Source organism: Phoca vitulina, unplaced genomic scaffold (genome assembly GCF_004348235.1).
Source record: "Phoca vitulina isolate PV1807 unplaced genomic scaffold, GSC_HSeal_1.0 scaffold3, whole genome shotgun sequence".
Taxonomy (NCBI): domain Eukaryota; kingdom Metazoa; phylum Chordata; class Mammalia; order Carnivora; family Phocidae; genus Phoca; species Phoca vitulina.
Window position 1 is genome coordinate 11,462,178 of NW_022589706.1, and position 27,154 is coordinate 11,489,331.

Consider the following 27,154-nt stretch of genomic DNA (forward strand, 5'->3'; position numbering starts at 1 on the left):
TTTAACAGAACGCAGGTAAAGTCACGGTGTATGCTGTTACTCTCATATTATAAGCAACTGCACATTTTGAGAGAGGGAGTTGCAAAAAAGAAAATGGGCTTAAAACCCAAAACTATATGAAGCTGCTAAAGAAACCTCTACTGACAAATGTTGTTTGGACAAACTGTACTGTTTCTTCAAATTCATTTTCTTATTACTAAGCTAACAGAGCTGGTTTTACTTTTCTTGCTTTATTATATACCTCATAAATCTCCTAAATTACTTTGAGATATTTTTAGACCGTGATTTGCCATAAGCAGTATTTTCAAGCATGCATCTTTCTTAGTCAGCTGTTGGGCTTTTCCACCGAATAACTTATACTTTTTGCTTTCTTCCTCACTCCTTGGCAGATAATAGAGTTGAGGGAGTGGGAGAGGTTTTATTGATAATACAAACCTTAAGGAATTCTTAATTAAATATTTTCTTCTGTTTTGAAATTTGATCTGAGGAGCAAGAGAAAGACAAAAAAAAAATGGTGGTCATAACGTGACTCCAAGTTCTAATGGGCTTGAAAAATAGTATTTGTTGAGAAGAGAATATAAAATAGCTCTTAGCCACTGGTGGTGAGTGTGTGGTTCTCTTATCTTTTACTTTGATTTCTTTTCTCAGATAAATAATTCAGAGTGTTTCAAAGCATTTCTTCTTTCTTTTAATGCCTGGCATTTCAGTGGTTCTGCTCACATTAACATTGATGGAAGCTCTCTCCCCAGACTTTGTCCATCTATTTGAGGACATATATGGCCACTTAAGATCCATTTAACTTCAGATGTGTTGTTTACTTTGCTGTGTTATGATTTAGTATTAAAACCACTGGCTCTCGAGCAAGCATGCTTCTGCAGTGAGCTCATTTTATTTCCTAATTCATACATGCAGAGCTGAAAGTCTATTCTCCTTAGAGGCTATATACCCCCATTTATTTTAATTCATCAGCCCTCTGGTAACTCTTAAATCCTGATTTTGCATTTTTCAGAGAAAACCCTTGGTGTTCAGTAATGTCCACATTCACTTCGGCATTTTTAATTATCCTCGTTCATTTAAATCCTAATGGCTTTGAAATAGAAAACTGGAAAATTAGTCAAGACTAAACCACAAAGACTTTTATAGAATTATGAAGACTTAATAGAATTATTGTTTAAATCCTTACCATTTATTGATCATGCATTATATATCAAACCACTATACTGAGTCTTTTACAGATAGTGTTTTATTTAATCTTTTAACAAACCCATGAGATGAAAATTATTTTGTACCATGAGGAAGATATGAACACCTAGGTTTAAGTAAAGTTAGTCAGGATTGCATAAATGTAGAGATGAAGCCAGGATACAAACCCAGTTCTGTGTAACTGCAAAGTCCAAATTCTATAAAGCTTTAAATAAACTGTAGGTTCCTGGTTTGTTTGTTTTTCTAGAGTCAATGAGCCCTCTCTTAAACCCCAAACAGAAATGCTCATGGAAGCCCAACATGTAAAACTAATAAATCCAACAGGAGAGTGTTGCAGGAGAAAGGAGGGAAGCAGGAAGCTGCCAAAAGCCTCCTTCCCTTCTCTGGTCCCTTATCACTCCTCAGAGCATCCTTTGAAAACCACTGCACCTGACACACTGCTTTTTCCTCCAGCAACTATAGAGTGCTTCATCCTTCAGTGGTTAGAAATCCAGGCTCTCTTGCCAGATTGCTTGGGTTTCCTACCTGGCTGTGGCACTTACAAGTTGAATGCCCTTGGGTAAGGTCCTTAACCAGTTTGTCCTTCAGTTCCCTCATATGTCAAGTGAAATAGTGGACCCTGAAGAAGGATTCAATGAATCCATGACCCTGGAGAAGGATTCAGTGAATCCATGTATGCCAAGTGGTTAGAACAGGGCATGGCACGGAGGATGCGCTCCAAGAACGCCAGGTGTATATTATCTCTAGTTCTTCACCATCAATGAGGCTGGGACCCCTTCTTCCCTTCTGCCCCTAGAGTAAACAAACAAGCTCAGAGCTGTCAGTGGAATTGACCCCAGGAATTTTTTAATTTTTTTCCCTGTCCTACTCCATTAGGTCAGCCCAGCTCTGACATAATGATTATCTGGATTCATTATGAATTAGGGTGTCCAATGTTGACATAAATTTTTTTTCATAAAATTCTATTTTATTCCAATAAATCCCTTCTCTATGAGAAAACAAAAACATTAATTATTTTTAAAATATGTTTAATATTCTTAGTAAATTTTACAACATAGCATTTTTTTTTTTTTTGGTTTCCACTGTTCAAAGGAATCAGAGCAAATGAAAACAGAGGACACTATAGGCAAAAATAGTGGGGACAGAGGGAGGGAGGGGAGAGAGGATAGAGGAGGGAGGGAGGGAGAGGAAGGGAAGGAAGGTGGAGGAGGGGGGAAGGAAGAGGGAGGGAGGAGGGAAGCAGAAAAGCAAACATGATAGGGAGAAGGAAAGAAGGAAGGATGGGTGGGAAGGAGGAATACAGGTGCAATGCAATTCTGTGCTCATTGGGATTGTGGATGCTCACTATCATCAGAGTCCTAACCATCCCTCCGACAGATCACAGTGAGAAATCATGGAATAACTTTTCTAGGCATCCATTAATTTCAGGGCTCTAGCAGTCTGTTCACGTGAGTTTTGCATTTTTTGCTTTCATTTTCACTTATTTTTATTGAAGTATAGTTGACACACAATGCTACAGTGGTTTTAGGTGCTCAAAGGTTTGTAAAGACAGTGCCTATTTTTCTAGATGAAATGCAACCCTTTTACTTACTTTGGCTCAGTTGGGTGTGAAACTATTTACGTGCTTGCTCAAACAGGTGCGACTGCACACCAGGATATGTGGGTGAGCACTGCGACATTGACTTTGATGACTGCCAAGATCACAAGTGCAGAAACGGAGCCCACTGCACGGATGCAGTGAACGGCTATACGTGCATCTGCCCCGAAGGTTACAGGTAAAAGTAGAAACAGAGGTTTGTATTTAGAGTTCGGTCTCACAGAAAGGCTTCAACTCATCTCGGCAATTAAGTAAAAACAATGTGCTATTGCTCTGTTTTCTTTAGTGGCCTGTTCTGTGAATTTTCTCCACCCATGGTCCTCCCTCGAACCAGCCCCTGTGATAACTTTGATTGTCAGAATGGAGCCCAGTGCATCATCAGGATAAATGAGCCCATCTGCCAGTGTTTGCCGGGCTACCAGGGAGAGAAGTGTGAAAAGTTGGTCAGCGTGAATTTTGTCAACAAAGAGTCTTATCTTCAAATTCCTTCAGCCAAGGTCCGGCCTCAAACGAACATCACCCTACAGGTAAGCTGTGCCCCTGGGAGCAAGAGCTGATTTCATCCTAAACCACCTTCAACTTCAAATCATCAATATCAGTGGTAGTTCATGAGTGATTCTTTCTTAAAGAGACAATTACCATCCTCATAACACAAAGAAAATGCTCTCTGTGTGAAAAGCTTTAGTTATTCTTCTCTCCAACATTTGTGTTTTTCAAAACTACAGGGGAACCAGGTATTTTTATTCACTACTTGATTGTGAAACACAGAGAGAACAACAAAACATGTTTTGTGCTCTGGTGAATGGGGCAGGGGCTCTGCAAGGGGTGGGGGCTTTTCTTAGGAGACCTGCAGGTGAGGAGAGCACAGGTGAGACCACACCTTGACAAAATATTCAGCCAGCGCCTTTGAACTCTTTACGCAGAACCTTTAAGAAGTGACATGAGGGCACCTAGGTGGCTCAGTCTGTTAAGCGTCTGCCTTCAGCTCAAGTCATGATCCCAGGGTCCTGGGATTGAGCCTGCTCAGCCAGGAGTCTGCTTCTCCCTCTGTTTCTCTGTTCCTCCCCCCGGCTTTGGTTCTCTCGCTCACTCTCTTTCTCTCTCAAATAAAAAATCTTAAAAAAAAAAAAAGTGACATGAATTGAACAAACTCAAATGTTATTGTAAGACTTTTCACCAAGTCACCTGTCCCTTTGAGCAAGTTAGTCAGACCCGTGCCGAGGAAGTGAGACTAGATGAGGAGTTATGAATTCAGGACACATGGGGCATATTGGGGCTGCATGTTTTTTTTTTTTTTTTTTAATCTGGTAAGAAAAATATTTTAATGTATTTTGAATTCAAATGACTTTAGCAGATTTCCTATAGATGCCACCCCTTATTTGGTTTACCCTGACACCCCAGTGTCATGAGGAATGGGACTCAGGAAGACAGGCAGGCTTTCTTTAAAAAGCCTGTCTCCCTCCCTTCCAACATTTGCCTCACCAGATTGTTACAAGAAGTACCTAGCGGGGTTCAGGTGTAAGTCCCAATTTTTAACAAATTGGTCCTTTAAAAGCCCAAAAAGGCCAAAAAGCAGGAGAAAAACAGAGATTTTCCCCTGTTCATGCCCTCACAGTGACGAATAGGAGCAAAAAGACCGGGTAAATGAAAACCTCCAGCAGAGAAAGTTTTAGGTACGTCCCAAGGTGTTTCCTTAAGTATCTGTTACTGGTTTTGTTTTTTAATTCTTTATGAACTTATCTGCATCAAAATAATTTAGGAACAGGTCACCTTTCAAGTCCTCATTTCCGTCTGCCTTGCATTATTACTTTCTCACAGCATAAGGGAAAAATCAGCTAAGAGTAAAAACCCTGCACTGAGCAGTCTGGCTGCTTTTTGGTGACTGTGCATCCTGCTAATGTCAGGGTTACTTCCTACCAGATTGCCACAGATGAAGACAGCGGAATCCTCCTGTATAAGGGCGACAAGGACCATATTGCCGTCGAACTGTACCGGGGACGGGTCCGTGCGAGCTACGACACCGGTTCACACCCGGCTTCTGCCATTTACAGGTGAAGGTCTCTCAGTTACTGGTAGAGGCGAAAAGCGGTTCAGTGAGAAGCCGTGGCTCCTCTGTTATTCTGTAATGGCGAGCGGAGGGAATAATTGGGCCACAGCAGCCGTTATGATAAGTGTATTACTTACGGGCCTGGCAGGAACAGATGTCATGCTCAAGTTGGATAATGGAGGAGAGAGTCTCAAGGGAAATTCTTATAAAGATTGTTAGCGTACAGTAACCGGGGGGCCAGTAACGAGGGATACAGCTACTCCCCTCCCCATGCTTGAAGGGGTGAGTGGGGGCAGCAGTTATGGAAATCCATGCTCAGAATAGGACTTGTGTCTCCGACTGCCTGGCAGCCGCTGTGACCTTCAATGAAGGGATGAAGTCAGTCCTCAGAGAAGGCACCGGGGTTTTAAATATCCAACCTCACTCTTCTTCTGCCCAACAAGGCCCTGCCCGGGCTCCCCTTTGACCAAATCAGATTCCAGAAAAAAAGGAATCTGCTGATTGCAATAATATAATTTGCTCATGAGCCTCCCAGGGCCCAAAGCAGGGTGAAGACAGGTGGAGAGTAGCTCTAGAGAAGAACCTGCAAGATACCCAGCACAGTGAGTCATTTAACATTACCTTTCATGCACCGCATATTTACTGAGCACCTACTATGTGCCAGGCATGGATCCAGGCTTTAAGGAACAAAGACCTTGCTCTTAGGGAGATTACACAGAAGAAGCCAATGGACACATACAGTATGTGATTGGTAATGTTATTTAATTTGTAAGTTTTCTAATAATTTAATAAGATTGGTGATATTTTGAAGTTATGAAAGGAGTGGTAGCCATGGGACATAAATTTTGCTGGAAATGTGCTTTTGGCATAAGATTAACCTTCAGAGCCCTCTGTTGGATCTCAACACCAATTCACCATCATCTTACACCAAGTTACCTAGTTTACTTATCCACCTGTAGAAGTAACTCACACCAGTTAGAGCAAGGTCACCAAGTCATATACGGTCAGTTTCTTTTCAGGCAGGTAGCTTAAATAAACTAATCAGGCCAGTTGCTACAGAAGAATATGTTCTCATCATTTGACTCTTGAGAAGATCTAACTTTTTAAGTTACATTGAGGTTGGTAACATAATAGGAGCCTTTGTGTCTGGAGTGAACTAAAAGCAAACTTTTGTCAAAACAGGGCCAGACTGCATCCACCCAGTTTTCCCTGAATGCTGCCATGGGAAAATGTGGGCCCCAGTTTTACCAGAACTCTTATTTTTGAAGGAAAGGCATAAATCTGGATTTTTTTTAATATAAAGTATTCCATCCTTTAAGTATTGATTGACATTTTTGTTAAATACCGTATGTGGTGAACAAAATGCATCTGTAAGCCAAACATGATCGGCAACAAATTTCGGGGCATTGACTAGGACATAAAGTTGGAGAAACTGGCCTCTACATTATTGACGTATGTATTGATGTGCTTCAAAAGCCTTCTCATCCTATTTGAGCCTTTATAACAGTTCCAGGAAAGTAGATGCCAATTGGTGAGTCCTTTTGGTGGTGAGCTAACCCACTTGGGAATATATAGAGCATGGAAACAAACACATAATTACTGGTTTCCAAATGGAATATGAATTTCATCTCCAAATGGTGATGAATTAATGCCAACATTTTAGATATTGCTAGGCCTTAAATTATGTAGCCTCAATTTGTTTCAGCCCATCAAAAAGTTTCAGAATATTGATTTTGTGCTCCTTTTTTTTTTTTTTTTTTACTTTTTTGTTCTATTGTATGCAACGGAAGAGCATAGAACTCTCTGAAACCATAGTAAAGGTTCTTGAGGTTGGCTTATTAAAGTTAGTGTTCACATAAAATTATACTTAAAATGTTTCTAGATAAGTTGTAGAAACCCACATGGTTATATCACAATGAGAAGTTACCATAAAGAGCTTATTTTGAGTTTTGAGTTTATATTCTTACCATTTTTGCTTAACAAACAGTAGAGCGTACCATGGGATGTTTACAAAAAAAGAATTAATATCACATGGTACGCTTTTCATTATGAACTAGAAGTCCAGTTCTCTGTTTGCAGATCATCTAATGGAGACATCTTGGTTTATGGTTTATGGCACAGAAACCAAGAAAAGTCATCACATTATTTTTAAGTAAAAGAAAAGTAGCAATTACTTGGACTCAGGTAGAGAGATGATTGATTGATATGGATTATGTATATAAAATGTGCGTATTACATATAGAGAGATATATATAGATATATTCATACACCATTATGGAATAGAAAAAATGCTTCTTCGAAATAGAAGCTATAGAGAACAATTAAATTATTTCAACACACTAGGAGATTTAACCTTTGACAAGTAAAAAAACATAGTGGCTAAGATATGTTTTCAGATCTAGGCTTGGCCAATTACTAGTGGATAAACTTGGAGCAGATACTTAATCTTTCTGTGACTCAGAAATCCTGTCTATAAACAATAATACAGCACATACCTGGTTAGGTCCCTCTGAGGATGAAATTCCAAACTCAGCTCCGTGCTCATTTCTCCACTCACATTGTCCTCATTCTCATCTATGTTATAGCAAGGCAGGAAAATTTTTCTGGTATCTCTTTCTGGAGTATAGCAGAGGACTTGAAAGTGGATCTTCTAGCCTTATACCATAACACGAGAAGTACAGATTGTTTACAATGTCTATAGAGCGCCGTTTGAAAATAACTATCCAGATTACAAATACATTTACTCCCTGACCTATGAAATCCCCCTTCTGGGAATTTATGCTACAGATGGACCTGAAGATAATTGATATGTGCACATGTACTCGCTGTGGCATTGCTTGTAAAAACAGAAGTTAGGAAACAGCCCAAGTTTCTATCTAAATAAACTATGGTACATCCACACAATGGAATGTACTGTTAAAAAGTAAAGGGAGGGAGGGAGGGAGGAAGGAGGGGAAGGAGGAAGTTCTCTATGTAAGATACTGGAAGATTTTCAAGGTATATTGCTCAGTTGAAAAGGGAAAAAAAAGGTGAAACAGTGTCAAAGGTGGATAAATATATATTTTTTTATTTTTATGTATTTGCATAAAGAAAAACTAGGAATAGAGAGGAAGGAGTGGGGTGGAAGCAAGATTTGTATATGAATACCACTTTACATCATTTTGATTTTTGAACCATTTGAATGTCATTAGCACTCAAAACGAAAATTGAATAGGGGCGCCTGGGTGGCTCAGTCGGTTGAGCGGCTGCCTTGGGCTCAGGTCATGATCCCGGGGTCCTGGGATCGAGCCCTGTGCCGGGTTCCCTGCTCGGCAGAGAGCCTGCTTCTCCCTCCCCCTCTGCCTGCCTCTCTGCCTACTTGTGCTCTCTCTCTGTCTCTCTGTCAAATAAATAAATAAAATCTTTAAAAAAAAAACAAAAACAAAAATTGAATAGAAAAGAGCAGATGCTCTAAAGACAGCCTGCCTTGATTCAGGTCTCAGCTCTGCCATCGATTCACTGCGTGCCATGAGTAAATTGCATAAGCTCTCTGGGCCTCACCTGGTAAATGGGTATAGTAAATCATACTTCCATCTTTGTACGATTGTGGTAAGAATTTTATGATTTGATACACGAGAAAATATTTAGAACAACACATACCAAATATTAAACAATGCTAGCTATTAGGATCATAAAGTTAGAATGTCCAAAATGGAGCTCATTTCCTTTGCTTCACCCAAACCCATGTCCCTGTCACATTCCTAATTTCATTGAGAGGCAGCACCATCTTCTTGGGCACATAAGTGTAATGGAGTTATTCTTACTCTTTTTCTTTCCTTTACCTCCAACTTGAAATTTGTTCCAAGTCTTAACTCTGCTCCTACTGTTTTCTGGTATTTATTCAAATGCCTCTGACCTTGCTCAGGACTTACTAAAATGTGACCTCTGATGACAGGTATTACCTCTCCATCGTTATGGAGAAACCCATCAATAACATGTTGCCATCAGCTTCCCATAAATTGCTTAATAATTATTATGTTTGGTTGAATTAAATGTTCGAATCTTGATGTGTTTCTGCTTTACATAACATTATTAAAAGTACACTAATATTTTAAAAGGGAGTATTTTTTACATATTCTTACACCAGAGAATTTGTTCAGTTTAATGGCATGATTTTATGTTATATAACATTGACTTTAGTGAAAACTCATTTTCCAAATTGTGCATTATTTAATGTGCTGTTGGAAAATTGCATATGGGAATAATTTTGTGTATCAGGTTGTCTTTTCAGTTGCCTGGTTACTCTTCAACATGGATGGAAATGGATTTTGTTTATTTTAGTAAATGAAATCTGATAAAATTAGGGGAAAATAATTCTACATTAAGTTAGTTCTATATGTTTTTTTTATTTTTTATTCTTTTTGTTTTTTAAAAGGCTTCATTTTAGATGTCAGTGTGTTAAATGAATTGACGTGAGAACCATTATTTCATGGAATTATGTCTAGAGAGAGTACTTAACACAGCTCTAAGTGTGTTTAAGAGAACCCAAGATGTAGTAATTATTCCTTTTTCCCAGAACTGAAGTAGCATGTGCACATTTTCTCGTTTTATTTCTTCTATCTGACAGAAGCCCAGCATTTCTTACAGACCTGCATACTGCTCACAAGGCCAGCTCTGCAGGCAGGGGTGAGAAGCTATTGTTTTCCAATAACGTGCATCAAAATCACCTGAAAAGTGTGTTAAAGAACAGATGACTGGTCCACCTCTCGTTTCTGATTCAGATCTTGGATGAGCCCCAAAGTGTCATTGTTACAAGTTCCCAGGTGATGCTCTGGTCAAGGGAGCACAATTTGAGAACCACTTGTAGAAAAGGAATATATTTGAGCTGTGCTCTGAGAGCCCGTGGTGTGCATCTCTTCACATATCCAAATTCCAAGACCTCATGCTTGAGGTTGGCCTTGAAACCAGCCCTGCTGGGAAGACGTCCACCGCAGAAGTCCGCAAATGCTCCGAGTCCGGGCTCTTTTTCTTATCTCAGAGAGCCAGTTGTTATAGATTTGCCAGCACCTGCTGTCTAAAGAATCAGCAAAAACAGAGATGACATAAGCTACTTAACAAGTGAATAAAGTAGAATATCACACACATGCCAAATTTTTATAGTGCTTAGCGAATAGCATAAAGAGCAACTTGGTAATAATGCCATGAACGAATGACAGCCCTCAGGGGTGGAGTAACACATTTTTTTTTCTCAAGTAGACTAATAATTGCCTTTCAAAGTGACTTTTTTTTTTCATCTAAATAGGCAGAAACTTTAAAAAAAATTAATAAAAATGGCATGCTTCTTTCTTTAGATTCAGATTAATGTAATTTTCCAAATCAGACAGCTTCTTTGGAAACACGGTCAACTACTGTTTAACAATGAGGAAATCAGGCTTCCGGTTATGGAATGAATAAGTCACGGGGATAAAAGGCACAGCATGGAAAGTATAGTCAGTGTTACTATAATAACGTTGTGTGGTGACAAATGGTAGCCACACTTGTGAGCACAGCATAATGTTTAGAGTTGTTGGATTACTGTTTTGTACACCTGACACTAATGTAACATTGTGTCAACTAGGCTTCAATTTTTAAAAATTAATTAACGTTTTTAAATGTGGAAAAGAGATGAACCATCTTACAAAGGGGCAGGACTGTACCATTCATTGAACAGATTTGGTATTTAGGGAACAGTACAACATCAGGGGACTTTTCCCTGCCAGTTGTTAGGTTTGGTTGGCTATATAGTCTCTGGGTTATGCAATTTACAGGTTTACATTAAAAAAAAAAAAAAAAGGAGGGAGAGGAGGAAGAGGAAGCAGAAGAAGAGAATTGAGTCTCATTGGAGAGACAGACAATAGAATACCCTTGGTCTCATGTCCAAGACACACACTCAGCCATTCTTGAGATGCCATATGGGAAGGCAGCACTGTTTGCCAGCTTTGGAACTTTGAGCAAGTTACTTCACCTCTTAGCGCTTCCATTTCCTCCCCTAAGCAGTTGGAATCATACCTGTTTTTTACATGTGGCTGGGAGAATTGGAAGTAACAAACATAAAGCCCCTGCTGTCGTGCTCGGCACAGAGTAGGCTCACAGTAATTGGTGATGTTGCGGGTTTATGGCTATTCTTGATGCTCAGATATCCAGATAATGAAGAATAAATGCAAATGTTATTGCCTTATGTGGCGCTCTTACTGTATGTTCAAACGTACAAGTCCCTTTTTATTTTAGTGCATTTTTATTTAAATGAGGTAATTTGCCTCAAAAGTACTTATTAAAATGTAACTTGACTTGATCCATCAGTCATGTTGTAAAACATCCTTTTGAAAACTCTTATGCACATGCAATTAATACCTTTAATCCCCTTTGACCTCCTATTCCTTTTGATTTGAATAGGTAGGCAGGGAAATGCTGTATTACCATCCCCACTTCACCTCATCCAGGAGGTAATCAAAATGAGATGACCAGTTGAATTTGTCTGGTGTCTGACAGAATATGCCAACAGACACTTTAAATTTTTAAGGTGAAAAGCTAGAGCTCACATAAGCCAAGTGAACTGCTTCTCTGTATTAAACTACTGAATTACTTTAAGATTTATGCCTGAGACAGAATGATAAAAATGCCACTGTTGATGTGTCCTGCATAAAGAAAGAAAATCAGAGGCAAGTTAGAGCCCCTCTTCTTTTAATCCCTGAGTTTTTAAGCTCTTTTTCTATAGCCAACCACAAGACCAAGCTTTGTTTTCATACATCCACTTAGAAATTCAAGAAACCAAAATCTCTGCTAATAGGTAAGTGTAGTAAAACTAAATACATAATAGTGGTAATAAATTCAATGTACATTCCCAGGGGAAAGGCTCAGTGTTAAGTGGTTCACTTGCAACTCTCCTGAGTCATCAGCTTTAGAGTTCCCTGGGGAGTAGTGAAAGAGAGCTTATCAATATTTCTCAGAAACCAAAAGGATGTTATGCATTGTGAGTGGATAGGTAGGAATGACCGTGATAGACTGTAAAATTGAGGATGGTTCAGTTGTATCATGTAACAACTGGTGTGTCAACCGCTGCTTTTATTTTAAAGGGCATATAGGCAAAGGATTTCTGGACATCCCCTGCTTAATCTCATGCTTTAGAAGACAGCATGAAACACCGATTTAGAATATTCTTAGTTCTCAAATATTCTATTTAGACCCATACACATGCTATTATCCTAAAACACAAAGACTCTAAAAATATTAATTTTATAATACCTATCTGTCAGAAGCCATGGTGAGGCCTCAATTCCAGGGAAATATAAATGGAATCAGGCTTAGTGACAACTCCGGCCAAGTTCAGGAATGATCAGATTAGACATTTAAAACTTTGGGAAGGAAAAATATCTAATCAGTCTAAATTTCACTTATAATTGGGAAAATAGAATCCAAATCCACATTTGAATTCTATATACCTTATATGTATTCTCATAACCTTCAAACACTTATTATGAAATTATTACCTTTTTTTTTTTTTTTACAATTCCATGATTTCTGGTAAATGTACCAATTTGTGCAACTATCATATAAGGTTATTTTCTTTTTTTTTTTTTAAAGATTTTATTTATTTATTTGAGAGAGAGAGAATGAGAGAGAGCAAGTACATGAGAGGGGGGAGGGTCAGAGGGAGAAGCAGACTCCCAGCCGAGCAGGGAGCCCGATGCAGGACTCGATCCCAGGACTCCAGGATCATGACCTGAGCCGAAGGCAGTCGCCCAACCAGCTGAGCCACCCAGGCGCCCCATATAAGGTTATTTTCCATAGAACTTTATTCTTGGGCTATTTGGGAGAAAAATCACCTATTAAAGGCTTGTTAGTGGTGAGAACACATGCCATTGGTATAGTACTAGGTACTTTTCAGGTTTTTTTATTCTAAAAGTAATGCACAATAATTAAAAACACATACTCTAGAAACAGGGATTCCGGCTTCAAATCTCATTAGCCACTGGCTGTGCCACCTTGAGTACCCTAAGTGCCCAACTCTTAGGGCTGTTGTGATTCTTTTTTTTTTTTCGAAGATTTTATTTATTTGACAGAGACACAGCGAGAGAGGGAACACAGCAGGGGGAGGGGGAGAGGGAGAAGAAGGCCTCCCGCCGAGCAAGGAGCCCGATGTGGGGCTCGATCCCAGGACCCCGGGGCCATGACCTGAGCCGAAGGCAGACGCCCAACGACTGAGCCATCCAGGCGCCCCAGGGCTGTTGTGATTCTGAATGAGTTAAGACACATAAAGTTCTTAGAACATTACCTGGCCTGTAGTATGTGTTATGTGATTCTTTGGTCTTAGTATTTGCATTTCCCTGATGAGGAACACAGAGAAAAATGACCTTAAGTCACACCAATCCAGTGTCACACTAATCCAATGTCACACATCTAATGAGACTTGGGACAGGCTGAACAAGATGTACCTCCCAGCATTGCCTTTAGGATATGACTACTGAAAAAATCCAAATTTTTAAATAAAATGCATATTTTAGATGTCCTTCCCTAAGGACATGCTTGAAGCCTCTTGACTATAACTGTAAACTGGCTAGTAATTACTAAAAAAACTCTATGTTATTCTTGGGGCACCTGCGTGGCTTCGGGTCCAGAGACCCTATCTCTGGGTCCTGGGATCGAGCCCTGCGTCAGGCTCCCTGCCCCGTGGGAAGTCTGCTTCTCCCTCTCCCACTCCCCCTGCTTGTGTCCCCTCTCTCACTGTCTCTCTCTGTCAAATAAATAAATAAAATCTTTAAAAATAAATAAATAAAGTAGCTTACTGTGTTGTACTGCACCAAACCACTGTCATTAGTGATGACATACCAAGATTGATGGTCGAGACCAATGTGTGACCAAGAAACCATTTTCCAGTACAAATGGCCTTTTCTTTGCAAATGTAAAGGAAAAAAAGAGGTCCCATTATTAATATTTACGATTTAATCAAGGTCAGTGTTCATAGAGCAGTCCTATAAAACCACTTACATGCTGTATATGATCACAAAGGAAAAGCAGTTGTTCACCCCTCTATATATATCTTCATTTTAATATTTTGCTTAAAACTTTAGTAACTTGAACAAGATATGCCCCCAAAGAAGTTATTCTATTTCTGCCAGTCTTCAGCATTATTTTATAATTCATATCAAAAATCAAGCTAACTAATTTCTTCCTGAAGATACTGAAATAATACTGGATTATTTATATGATGACAATGGTAGTGATGGTGATACTGACATCTAACACTTGACTTTGCACTTTCTATATCTGGATGTTTCACTTTGCACTTCTTAAAAATCATTTTATACAGACCTCAAATTAATCATCGGAGGGAGAAATATTTATTAGCCTTAACTGAAGAGAAGACTGAAGTGTGTAAGCAATTCAGTAACTTATCTAAGGTCAAACATTTCATAAATGCAAGACCAGGATTCAAATCCAGGTTTATCTGACTCCAAAATCTGCATGCTTAACAATTCGTTGATATTCCCATCCAGTATCTTCCCTTAGAAGACAGTCCTATTTAAGACCACTGACAGTTGGTATGCAACTTTATTTAGTAAATGATTTTCATGTATATCGTTTCCTCTGTTGGTTTTACTGGTATAAAGTGTTGGGATAATTAAATTTGTAGAGGGTAAAAATATTCATTGGCATATTAGTATTTATCATTTAAAAAAGATGATATCTGAGACAGGTTATCAAAGATCCCTGTACATGTGGACTCTTACAACCACTTAAGACCAGCGAACTTCAGATGTTTTCACAGTTCTGCAGAATGGTTTATACTGTGGTCGAATCACAAAAACCTTTTTAATCTCTGTTGGCAAACAAAGGAATATTATTAGACACCTGTGGTGAGAACCACACAGAAATGTCAGTACATTTTTCTATTATTTTCCAGGCTTGCCCTATTTGCAAATTTAAGTATCGGCACCCAGAAATTTAAGCCATCATCTTATGTAGGGAATACTAGGTATTCACAGTTTCTTTATCCTATGCTCCCATATTTCCATGTTTGAGCCTTTTTTTTTTTTTCAGACTGCCTAGTCAATATACCAGTATGCTAGCTCTTTAATATTCACTATTTATTTTTGACCCCAACTTCCATTTTGCCGTATTTTTGCCTCCATGGTGAGAGGTAAGTATATCCCTGACACTGCTGTGTATGGATCCTGTTTTCTGCGTTGGTCCCGTGCTCATCTTTGCCTGCTGTTAACACTCGTGTTAGATTTATAACCACACTTCAAAACCATATAGAACCTTCCTGCTAATTGTGCCCAACTTCCTCTTATTTTCAATCCCCATTTTTCATTTACCTCAGTTTCTTAATCTTTTTGTTTTTATGCGTTTTATGAATTTCCATAAGCCCTCTCAAGTTTTAGAATGACTGCTAGACCTGGCCCTGGAAGAATATGATTGGATAGTGATTAAATGTACCCATTTCCACTTCTCCCAATAGGAAAACAAGCTTAATTTGTATCCATTCCTAAGAAGTAGAAATTGATTGTATCTCCCTGAAATATCTTCTATTTTTAAATCAGCTATTGGTCTTTATCTTTATTAATGCTAGGTAGGTGTATCTTTTCCTAAGAAGTGCTTATTGGAGTTTGTATTTTAACTTCTTTGGGTTCATAAAAGGAAAATTGAAGCATCAGCTAAGTTACTTTTTCTTTGTAGTGTGGAGACGATCAATGACGGAAACTTTCACATTGTGGAGCTACTTGCCCTGGATCAGAGTCTCTCCCTCTCCGTGGATGGAGGGAGCCCCAAAATCATCACCAACTTGTCAAAGCAGTCCACTCTGAATTTTGACTCTCCCCTCTATGTAGGAGGTAAGCTCTGTTCCAAATCCAATAAGTCCCCAAAACCCTGTGATTCTCATCATAGACTAACTCTGAAATTGTTGATCCCTGGTGTCATGGCCGTCGACCCATAGTGATCAATCACTGAAAGATGGACAGCAAGGGTAGAAAAGAAAGAGCCCTGGATGTGTGTTAACAAACCTGTTTTGTGTCTGTCTCAACCTATTAATAACCAATGTCATGGTTGGACAGGTTCTTGTGGTTCTTATGATGATTGCAAAGTACCCATCAGCAACAAGCATCAGGAAACTTTGAAGAAAAATTAGAGGTTTATTACTTACAAGACCTGAAAATTACACAGCACACCTGTGGCACACAGCAAGGTCTTAAGGAAGAAGAGAGGAAGTGAGAGAGCGCACGTGTGAGAGCAGGGACACATAGGCCTGGAGGGCTGCTTTTATCGTGTCATGCTAGAAAGAAAAAGAAAAAAGTTCTGTCCGATCTTACCATTCTAGATTGTCTGTGCTACCAGTTGTCAACTCATAGATGGTAGGAATGATTATTAACAAAATCGAATGATGAATGAATGAATGAATGAACAATTGAGTTAAATATTCAGCTTGTATTGGGGGTAACAGGAAGTACTTCTGGTTAGCTAAGACATTAAGGTGAGTGAACAAGACAGAGGGTTGGGAAGGTGGACTAGGGGTTGGAATGATAGAATGAAGATTCTGGACTTTATTTGTAACCAACCAGAAGGCAGTTGAGGAACAGGTGAAGAACAGAGATGTGGGCAATGTTCTGAAGGAGCCCAGAGGAGAAGACCCGCAACGGAGAGAGCTTTCCTCTATTGGGGGAAAGGAGGGAAAATGTAAACTGGAGATCCGGAATTTCACTTTTCAGGCAAAGGAGCAAGAAAGCATATGATGTTGAACTGAGTAGCATTGAATTAAATCACATTGGATTGAGGTGAATTGAGTGATAAAATTAACTCATTTTACAGAGAAGTAAGCTGAAGTTTCTGCACAGGTCAGTGTAACTGATTTGCTCAGCAGGACAGGCATTTTCACAATGTTTGCATTAATTTTCTGCAAAATAGTAACCTTGGGATTCTACATATTTATGTTATCCCTTCAGAGACTTCCTTGAAAGCATTTTTGGAATTATCCTGAAAGTCCAGAGCACTTCCATATTTTTGTAATTTTCAGCATTTGAAGATCTTAACACTTTGAAAGAATTTTGGATTTTTAGAGACCATTAAAAATCTTGGTTCAGTTCCATAAATATTTATTTAGTACCTACCATGTGCTGGAAATGAAGTTAACATAGGTATAAAGGTTACAACGTTGAAAAAGAAATATCCCTTCTTTGCCCAGGGGAGTGGGAAAAGCCGACATGTCTTCAAGGAACCATAGTGCATTGGAATAAAAGTATTGCATACTAAGTCTGCTCAGCAAGTTGACTGATCTCATTGCTTCATGGGAATCACAACTAGGAGATGCATTTACAAACAGCAGCCTCCATTTCTTGCCTGCACTACTGTTAACAGCCATTACATTGGGATGGGTAAAGCAAGTCACACATAGATATATCTGTGGTTTGAAAGAAAAGAAATTATACTCACTGAACACATTTGATGTGTCCAACACAATGCTTCTTTACAGTCTTAATCCTCAGAGACTTTAGGCACCAGGTATGATTTTTTGTTTCATGATCCCGGAGGGACAGCTGCAAGGACTTTACAAAACGTGTCCAAGTTCACAGAGCCATGAAGTAATAGAGACCTCATTTGAGTCCAGGTCTGGTCTGTCTGACCCCAAAGCCATCTATCTGCATTGCCACTCACTCTTTAACATAAAGCAGAAAGGGAAGCAATCTAGGTTTTGTGGCTTTTTGTTTATTTCTGGACTTGTCCTTCACTTGATTTATTGTGCTTTCATCAGAAACAATTTCACTGAATCTTTTAAAACTCCTTTACGATGCAGTGAGGGGGGGTGGGGGGACCCTTCAAAATGGGAGTGCTTAGGTCAGAACATTTCTCAAAAAAGGAAAAAAAAAAAGAGCTTTACATTCCAAACTGAAAAGTGCCAATCTTTCTTAGGATAGAGGGTCTGGAAGAATCCAGATAGTACCTCTGTCCATCCAGGCCTGAAGGAAGCCTCACTGCCAGAGAACATAGTGGGCCCATTTCCTTCCAAATCAGAGTGCAGGGTAATTCAAATTAAAAAAAATACAATGTAATCATAAGATCCCAGCCCTGAATTCGAGGTGGCAAAGGCAGAAGAACCTGACTTAGCAAAGGAGAGGGACCTCGGTAACTAAGCTCATCTTTTTCTCCAAATTTGAAAACGCACATGTCTGAAAAAAAGACCATCCTGGTGTGGACTTAAAGTCCACACATTTATGATGAATGGATATGATAGAGTTAGAAGAACTTATCCCAGAACAAAGAATTTTCTTTTACGTGGGCTTTCCTGGAAATGGTACATTTCAGATTTTTTGAGCCCGCTCTAGAAAGCAACTCTGTTCCCAAGGCCAGACGGACATGGACTGAAAGTCTGAGGTCATGGAAGTTCAAAGCCAAGACCCCTAATTCGGTACCTGTCGAAGCGTGACCAGGGAGCACTTGCATCAAAATCAACCAAGCTGCGTGTTAACATTTAGATTCCTGCACCCACCCCTTCCTACCAGTTAGACTCTCAAGGCAGGAAGAGAATTTGGCCTGGAAAGCCGCCTTCTGAACATGGACCTTCGGTGGATCGCAGAAACAGTTGTTCTGGTCCACCCACTCACGCTATGGATGAGAAGACTAAGCCCCACAATGGTTGGGAATAACTGGCTCGTGCCTACACAGACCAACAGTAAAGACATTGACCTTGAGCCTACCTGGTGGTTTTGTACATCTACCTGTCTGATGTTGGTGCTGCTAGAACCCAAACACGGCTCCTTTGAACAGAGAAGGTGATACAGCCACAGGGCAGGCCCCAGCATTGCTGAGGGTCCCGGTCTTTAGAATCAACCAGCCAACCCTCTGGAGAGTGAGAACAGAGTCTTCCCCAGCCTGTACCCTCCAGCCAGTAGCTCAGAGCCCAGGCAGAGCGAGGGGGTAAGCGCCAGGGGGGATCATCAGCCACCCTGAAGGCCTCTGGCTCCCTCCTCTTACCCCACTGCAGTCTGGATGTTTGCCTCGGGTAGGATCCCATCCAGGAACTATTTCAGGGTCTGGCTTAGGCCATGGAAAGTTTCCTCAGTTTTGCCAAATGAAGGTTACCAGATGACTGTCACCAGTGGAACTTACATATGCAAAGACTGCAAATTCTGTTTTTGGAGGAATTTCTTTTGTATTCCTGATTTCTTGGCATATGAACGTTTCACTCTCAATTAGCAAGAAAATGAAAACGACGTGAATGAGGTGCTGCCATGATAGGAAGCATGGGTGAGCTTCTCAGACGCCGACCAGCACTGCTGGGCTCAGGATGTTGCCGGGGGTGAGCCGGATTGGTTGCCAGCTTCGAATTTGGCAGGGCTGGGGGGGAAGGTCACTGTGAACCCAGATCTCACCCCCTCAGACTGGATGGACGGAACCATGACCCTAGAGATTGCGAGGCTCACTCATCCACTGATCTGCAGCCCGGTCTTACTGGGTGACACTGAGCATGTCGCCCCAGGTATCACTGTGCTTTCTGGAGCTTGGCTTCCAGGGCGTGTGTCCAGGCTGAAGAGGTGGCTGGAGAGAGGGCGGAGCCCAGATCTCTCCTCAATTCCTGATCTTGCCTCTAGCTACAATAGGTCTGCTTTGAGGTTTTATACATTGATGCCTCCGTGTAAGATTTTATTTGAAACAAATGTGAAAAATTAAGAGACTGGCCGCCAATGAACTTAGTTCTTTATTCTAGCTGTGCATTAGAATGGCCTGGAGCATCTTCCAAAAATCAAATGCAAACAAAGAACCAGCCGTCTCTTCTCCCTTCCCCCACGCTGCCCAGATGAAGTAGGTCTGGGCAGAGGTTCCAAGCTTCAGTATTTCTCTGAAGATCTCAGGTGATTCTAACGTGCAGCCAGGTGGAGGGAGAACCACAGGCCTGGAGGCTGATGATCTCTGGTTGTCCTAAAGGAGTGTCACCCTGACTGCTGCCTTGCTGGCAGAGCTCAAAGGGTCTGGGGGGGTGGCGGGCAAATTGCTGAGGATCCCCCCGGCAAAGAGCCAAACCACTGACCCGGTGTCCCTCTGCAGGTATGCCAGGCAAGAACAACGTGGCCGCGGCCCTGCGCCAGGCCCCCGGGCAGAACGGCACCAGCTTCCACGGCTGCCTCCGCAACCTTTACATCAACAGCGAGCTGCAGGACTTCCGCAAGGTGCCCATGCAGACCGGCATTCTGCCCGGCTGTGAGCCATGCCACAAGAAGGTGTGCACCCACGGCACGTGCAGACCCAGCAGCCAGTCGGGCTTCACCTGTGAATGTGAAGAAGGCTGGACTGGGCCCCTCTGTGACCAGAGGACCAATGACCCCTGTCTTGGAAATAAGTGAGTTCGAGCTGCACACAAACACATAAACGCCAGCCCTCAAAGCAAAAGCCAGGAAGGGAGGGAAAGAGGGACAGAGGAAGAAGGGAAGGAGACGAGGGGGAGGGGAGAGAGAGAGAAGAGAAGGAAGTCAGCCCCTTGGCCCATCTCCTCCCTACTCCTTCCATCCCCTTCCTCCATTCTTACCCCCTCTGCCTAATGCGCGTGCGTTCTTGCCTTCCTCCTCTACCGTAGATGTGTGCACGGCACCTGCTTGCCCATCAATGCGTTCTCCTACAGCTGTAAGTGTCTGCAGGGCCACGGCGGTGTCCTCTGTGATGAGGAGGAGGATCTGTTTAACCCCTGCCAGGCGATCAAGTGCAAGCATGGGAACTGCAGGCTCTCGGGACTGGGGCAGCCCTACTGCGAATGCAGCAGTGGATACACTGGAGACAGCTGTGACCGAGGTAAGCCGACCCGCCTGGGCACCACCCTTTGAAGCAAGAGCACCCCCCCCCCACCATCTTTGAAAAGAGAGAGAAAGGGAGAGAGACACACAGAGGAGTGATATGAGGAACACCGGGTCTAGGCATGGCCTATAGTTGCTGCCGTTGATTGATTTCCCAGCGGCGTGAAGGCACCAGATGTGAAGTGTCCTCAACCTCCACGGCCGGAATTGACACGGCCTTCAGTGACGTGCCGTGAAAAATACTCCTTTTTACCTTTTGGTGCAGCACATTTACTTCCCTGCCTTCTTACCTTTACCTGCCATCCTCATCCATTTATATAATTAATTCGTCTCTGGCACAGAGAAGAGGCAGCTCATAATTCTGCTCTAGGTTTAAGACAAAGTCACCTTTGACCTTACAGTCAACTGATTTATCACAGCTCGGCATGCAGGTGAGAGGGATGGAAACGTGCCGACTTGCTGGCCCACCTTTCTCCTTCTCCCCTGTCTGCGTGACCAGAAGGCGCCTCGCCCCCAGCTGGCAGGCCTTGAGGTGGGCGTATCGGAGGGACGAGACCAGAGCAACGTGCCCGTGGAAGCTTTGAGCACATGTCTCTTTTTGAACTGGTTCATACCAGGGTAATTTATGAAGTTAGTGGAATGTTACTTGTATTAAGTAACAGATTGAATGATATTAAACCCCAGGTCTAATAAATTAAATTGCATACTCTCTGAAACGGCTCCTTGTGGTAAACGAAACCAGCTGTTAGTAGTGTAAAAACAGAAGACGCGCATGTCTGCAATAAAGGAAAAGATTTAGGAATCCAATTTTCTTGTCAGTCCAACAGCATAGTATTTACAGTCCACATCTATAGTATTCACTTTGCAGAAAATAAAGGCCACCCCAACAACAACAACAAAAAGTATCTTTCAAGGAACAGCAAGCTGGGCCCCCCGCCCATTATATGGAGTATAAGCAGGCCCGTGACAATCACACTTACCCATGGCAGACAAAGACGGCACCTCCTGAACTGGCTTGTGGATCCACGGCCCCTTTGTTGGGTACTCATAGCGACTGCCCTGAAAATGCTTGTGCTTCTTGTTCTTTTCTAGAAATCTCTTGTCGAGGGGAGCGGATACGAGATTATTACCAAAAGCAGCAGGGCTATGCCGCTTGCCAGACGACCAAGAAGGTGTCCCGGTTGGAATGCAGAGGTGGGTGTGCGGGAGGGCAGTGCTGCGGACCTCTGAGGAGCAAGCGGCGGAAATACTCTTTCGAATGCACTGATGGGTCTTCGTTTGTGGATGAGGTCGAGAAGGTGGTGAAGTGTGGTTGTTCCAGGTGCGCCTCTTAATCGCGCCCCTGGCACCTTGTGTCTTTGGGGAATGTTGTCTACTTCTCGACCGCGGTGGACTCATTAATGCTTCATAGTGGAAATATTTGAAATATATTGTAAAATACAGAACAGACTTATTTTTATTATGAGAATAAAGACTTTTTTTTTTTTTTTCTGCATTTGGGGAAAAAAAAAAAAATGCTTGAACTAACGCTTCCCCGGTGAGAGAGAAGTAGGAAGAGAGAGAGAACCTGGAGGCCTCGGCCCACGGGTGGGAAGCGTTGCGACGCGAATTCATCTTTGCAACATGCTGAAGACGAGCAGAAGCACAGAGACGAGGGAGAGCCGAGCTACTGTGTGCTGCGTGACATCAGCACCCAGACCGTAAAGCCCCTGTGGCCTCGTGCCCATCTCTGTGGCTCACGAGGACACACCGAGCACCTGTGTGGGGTTGAGGATGGTTGAGGATGCAAGGCGGAGGAATGGAACTCGAGAATTCACCGAACACGCAGTTGAGAAATATTCGGTGCAAAACAGTGTCCTTGAAGACCTGGGTTCTGTTCATGAGAGGGATGGGAGAGCTAACGTAACAGGTGTATCTTCTTTTTAAACGTCAGCATGTTAGCCGAAGCAGCACACAGAAGTGTTTATCTACCGTTTTCCAGTATTAATTTTTTTGTAATATAAATGATAAAGGAGATGATAAAGAACCAATAGATTATTGATAAATAAATTAGTAATAATATGAATTTTTGTTTCTATGAGTTCAAAACAGCCCTATACAGTATGCAGTTCCGATGAGAAATATTTATTGTATCAAAGGACATTGTACTTAACATGGTAGGCCATTCTTTTACTGTTTCTCAATGCTTTAATATATATTAATTTATGATTGTCCTGATATTTTTGTATATTTTTCAAACTTAAAAATCAGGATTGGGGTGGGGGGGGTTGGCCATAGTACTAACATAGGCTGTTATATTGGGATAAATATGTGTTGATCGGTTTGTTTACCCTGACATCTGACCACTGGTGTCACCGACCTACTGGCCTCATTCAGGACACCTGCAGAGAGTATGTAAAGTCTATGCGTGAGACGGTCTTTGTACAGAAAGAGGGGCCAGCCCCTCTGCAGTGTGTCCTCCCAGAACAGAAACGGTGTGTAGCAATCGACACTAGAAAAGTAGATATTTTACAAATTAATATTTCCTTGACATTTGTTGCCCTTTTATCAGGGGCGGGGGGCAGAGAAAAAAGGCTGTAATGTCAAGAACTGTGATTTTTTTTTTTCCAAACAATAAAGCTCCTTTATTACCTTAATGTTCCCATGTTAACATGTTTGCTGCTAAATTACAATGTAGAATTGATAATGATTTATAGTGGACTGTGCTCTTCCCTTATGAAAATCCCAGGGTACCCTGTGAAGATGCAGATGTTCCTTTCCAAAAACTTTTTTTACGCAGAAAATTAGATGTACATGTATAATTCAGTGTGCTTTGTCTTTCTCCAGACTAATATCAGTTATACTACTGATGTTTGTAAATTAAACAGATATTTACTTCACTAACAGCTTGGTGATTTTCTTAGAAATTACAAAATATTTAGAGTCCCTCCTTAAGAATCTCTTCATCAAAGTGATACAGAATGGACAGGGAAGAAAACCTGTATTGTGTTGTTGACAGAAATTGTTTTACGATTAGCATATTGTCGGATCGGGGGACTTTGGAATGGCCATATAAAAGAGGTGGATAGAACACATCCTTTGCCATGAAAAAAGTACATATCCAACTAATTTCTTCCAAAAAAATTATAAGGTGAAGTCTAACTAAACTACAAACGGTATTTTTGTTTTTGTTCTTCTTTCCCCTCAATTAGAACCAGATGGAAAACAATGAAAGACAAAGAGTGCCTTTCTCCACAAGCACTGGAGGCAAAGCTTAGAACAGGGAAAGAGCATGGGTTATGTGGAATATTATTACTTAAGCACCATGCCGGAATGTCTTCATTTTCCTGTAAGAAAATCCTGCACATGCGCACACATATGCACGCATGCACACATGGACACAGATGTCCGTTTATTCATTTTTGCTTAAAATGTCTATATTTTCATTGTATAAATATTATATGGTCTTGGTAAAACATTTATTTATTCCCACTGTTTGTTTCATTTTTTTCAAGGACTGGGAATCACTCGTTAAGCAAAGAAACATCTGCAAAGATAACAGGTGTTAGATCTGTGTTTATAGGTATGTGTTATCTCAAGAGCCACTATTTTTGAGGGCTTATTATATTCCAGGCACTATGACAAGGGCTTTACATGAAATATCTCACTCTTCTCTCACTATACACCTATGGGATTGTTGAGCTCCCATTTTGACACAGGCAAAAAGAGCTCAAAGACAGAAGAGCTGAATTCACCCGGGCCTCTCAGACCACAGGGTCCATGTTCAGGGGATAGAGGGGGCATCCTCTAACATGGGACTATTAAACCCTGGAACCTTATTTCCACAGCACAATTATTCTCCCTACCGATCATGTCAATTGAAGTGGTCGAGATTAGAGATGTTTGGTTTTTTGTTTTTGTTTTTTAAGGGAAAAAAAGTGAAGTCTTAGTAGCTTCCTGACTGTATCCTTTCTTCTTCCTGCTTCTAAAGGCACAAAATAGAATTATGATTGCCTGGGATTTGGGCTGAGTTGGCAAGTTTCTTAGGGGATCGTTTACCTCGTGATGAGACTGCATTCTGTACAGGACCCTTCTTTGAGAAAATCCAATAACCAAATAATTACTAGCAAATGAGACAAATTAAGGGCACTTATGCATGTTATAAAAAGCTCCTCACTTATAAAGCTTTGACCATAGGATTCCTTTAAATAAGAAACTAATCTAGAGCATTTCCAACAGAATTCAATAGGTTAAAACAAAAAACATTTTGCCCATTTTGGAATCAAAGCTATTACACACAGCAATGGATGTTTGTAATCTGAAAAGATAAAGTGATTAAACATCCCTAATGTGTTTACTTTAAATTCTCACATGAGTTGAGGCACCATCAGGGGATTTGACGTGTGTTCATTGAATAATAACTATCTCAATCTTTGGAATTTGTGCTCACCCTACCTTTCCTGAAATTATTTCTAAGCAATGATACACTAACCTCAGTTTTAGAATTGCTCTGAGCATTCTGGTTTTTGGGGGGTTTTTTGGATGGTTTGCTTTGTCAGCAGCAGCTCTTTCTAGAGAAATGATTGAAAGAAAGACTGTTGAAATTGATTCAGGTCTTACAGATCTTGAGCATTATGGAGTCCTCTACTCCATAGAGTGACCATTATATTAAAACTAATGTTTGTTAAAGGATATAAGCTATAAAAATATGTGAAGCTTCATATAAAGCTTTTTATAAAGCCAATAAAACAATATAAAATACATAAGCTATATTCATTCTTAATCCCCTCTATATACTCAAAAGTCATTTGACAACACATTTTTATATTTTTATCTCCTATCCTATGCAAGAAACTATGCTAAACTTTCAATATATAGTTCAGACAAACCAGGCATCACTTCTGCCATCTTAGAGCTCACGGCTCTGTGCACTTGGAGTTGAGGCTAAAGTGAGTAATAAATATTATACAAAGGACCAAACTACATATAATTTCAGATTGTGGTTAAGTGCCCTGATGGAAATTATGAGATACTAAAAAAAGCAGAGCAGAGGAATCCAGTTAAATACATATTGGGAGGTCAGTGAATGACTCTGTGAGGAAGTGATGAAGAATAAAGTAGGATCCAGAATAGAGACTGATGGAAATATGTGAGGGTGTCAAAGCTGGAGGTCAATGCAGAGACAGCAACCTGTGTCTCAGCCTGAGGAGGGAAGGAACTCCTATGTGATTAAGGAAACAAAAGAAGTTCGTGTGGCCAGAGCGAGGCATAGATTTCTCTTCTGTGTATAATACAACACAGGCCGTTTTCTGTCTTCATTAACTCACCTTTAATAGTCTATATTTTTCTTTTGATCATCTGTTTGCAGTGATCTTTCAAAATCACAATAAAAATGGATTTCCATTTTAAAACAACAAGTAGTTAGTTTTGTTTAATGTGGTTCCTCAACCTCCAAATGAAATAGCTCTGAAGACACAGAGAATATGAATACTTAAAATAGCACTGAAAATTAAGGATAATATTTCTGGAATCTCCAAGGAATTTTCATGAATTCAAAAGTGCCTGAGGCTAGATTGAAAGAAACAACTGCTGGCCAACCCATGCTTGGAGACTCGTGTGCATTCCTTTCTCTGTACACCAAGACCAGAGACTCAGGAAATGAGTCAACTGGAAAATCATCAAAAAATATTCGTGCATTTAGGTGTCACTTTGTGAGTTTGCCAGAGGTCTGTGCCTCCAACCAAGGAGGTAAAATCTTCCTTCAACTATTAGGATGTTCCACTTCCTGTCAAGGAAACCAAAACAGTGCAAGAAATACTAGAAGACCAGTTGTGTTGTACCGAGTACTGAGAGATGTAGTCCCTGTAAATAAATTATTGTAGATGTGCACTGAGCCTGGAAGAGCCACAGTAGTAATGCTTGCTTAGAATGGTATGGAGGGGCGCCTGGGTGGGACAGTCAGTTAAGCGTCCAACTCTTGGTTTCGGCTCAGGTCGTGATCTCGGGGTCATGAGATTGAGACCCATGTAGGGCTCTACACTCAGCATGGAGTCCACTTGAGATGCTCTCTCCTTCATGCTCATGCTCTCTCTCTCTCTCTCTCTAAAATAAATAAATCTTAAAAAAGAAAAAAGAAAAAAAAAGAATGGTATGGAAAGAGGGAAGTACCTTACCGATTCAGAAGACCAGAGAAAAGTTGCATTATATTGACTCACTATTAAGCTAATAAAATGGTGAAAATTTACAGGCCATATTTGGGGATGAGGTCTACGAAGTTCAGGAAACTTTAGTGGGCAATGGAAGTCTATGAAGATTATCTCAGTAGGAGAATTGTTCACACATGTGTTACAAGAATTTTAGTTGATAGCATGATAAAAAGTGAATTGTTCAGGTGGCTATTTCTTAAGTCTGAAAAGAAGGTAAGAGCCGAGAATAAGAAAGGAAAGAAAAAAATGGCAAATGAATCAGAAAAGACAGAAGAGACTGCACTGTTACGGTGGAAGAATTAATATTTCACGATGACGTTGGGCATGT

The 27,154-nt window shown here is 40.9% G+C and overlaps 1 protein-coding gene across 4 annotated transcripts in view; it reads left to right on the forward strand.

The window, feature by feature from the left end:
- Positions 1 to 23,277, forward strand: part of SLIT2 (slit guidance ligand 2) — a 360,745-nt gene extending 337,468 nt beyond the window's left edge. For all 4 annotated transcript variants that reach the window (XM_032400092.1, XM_032400094.1, XM_032400096.1 and 1 more), the window contains 7 exons: positions 2,841 to 2,978; positions 3,087 to 3,327; positions 4,721 to 4,851; positions 15,543 to 15,697; positions 19,902 to 20,193; positions 20,428 to 20,639; positions 21,734 to 23,277. In XM_032400092.1, the coding sequence (XP_032255983.1) occupies positions 2,841 to 2,978; positions 3,087 to 3,327; positions 4,721 to 4,851; positions 15,543 to 15,697; positions 19,902 to 20,193; positions 20,428 to 20,639; positions 21,734 to 21,975 (1,411 nt within the window). In that variant the 3' untranslated portion in view covers positions 21,976 to 23,277. The remainder of the gene's footprint in view (positions 1 to 2,840; positions 2,979 to 3,086; positions 3,328 to 4,720; positions 4,852 to 15,542; positions 15,698 to 19,901; positions 20,194 to 20,427; positions 20,640 to 21,733) is intronic.
- The last annotated feature ends 3,877 nt before the right edge of the window (positions 23,278 to 27,154 follow it).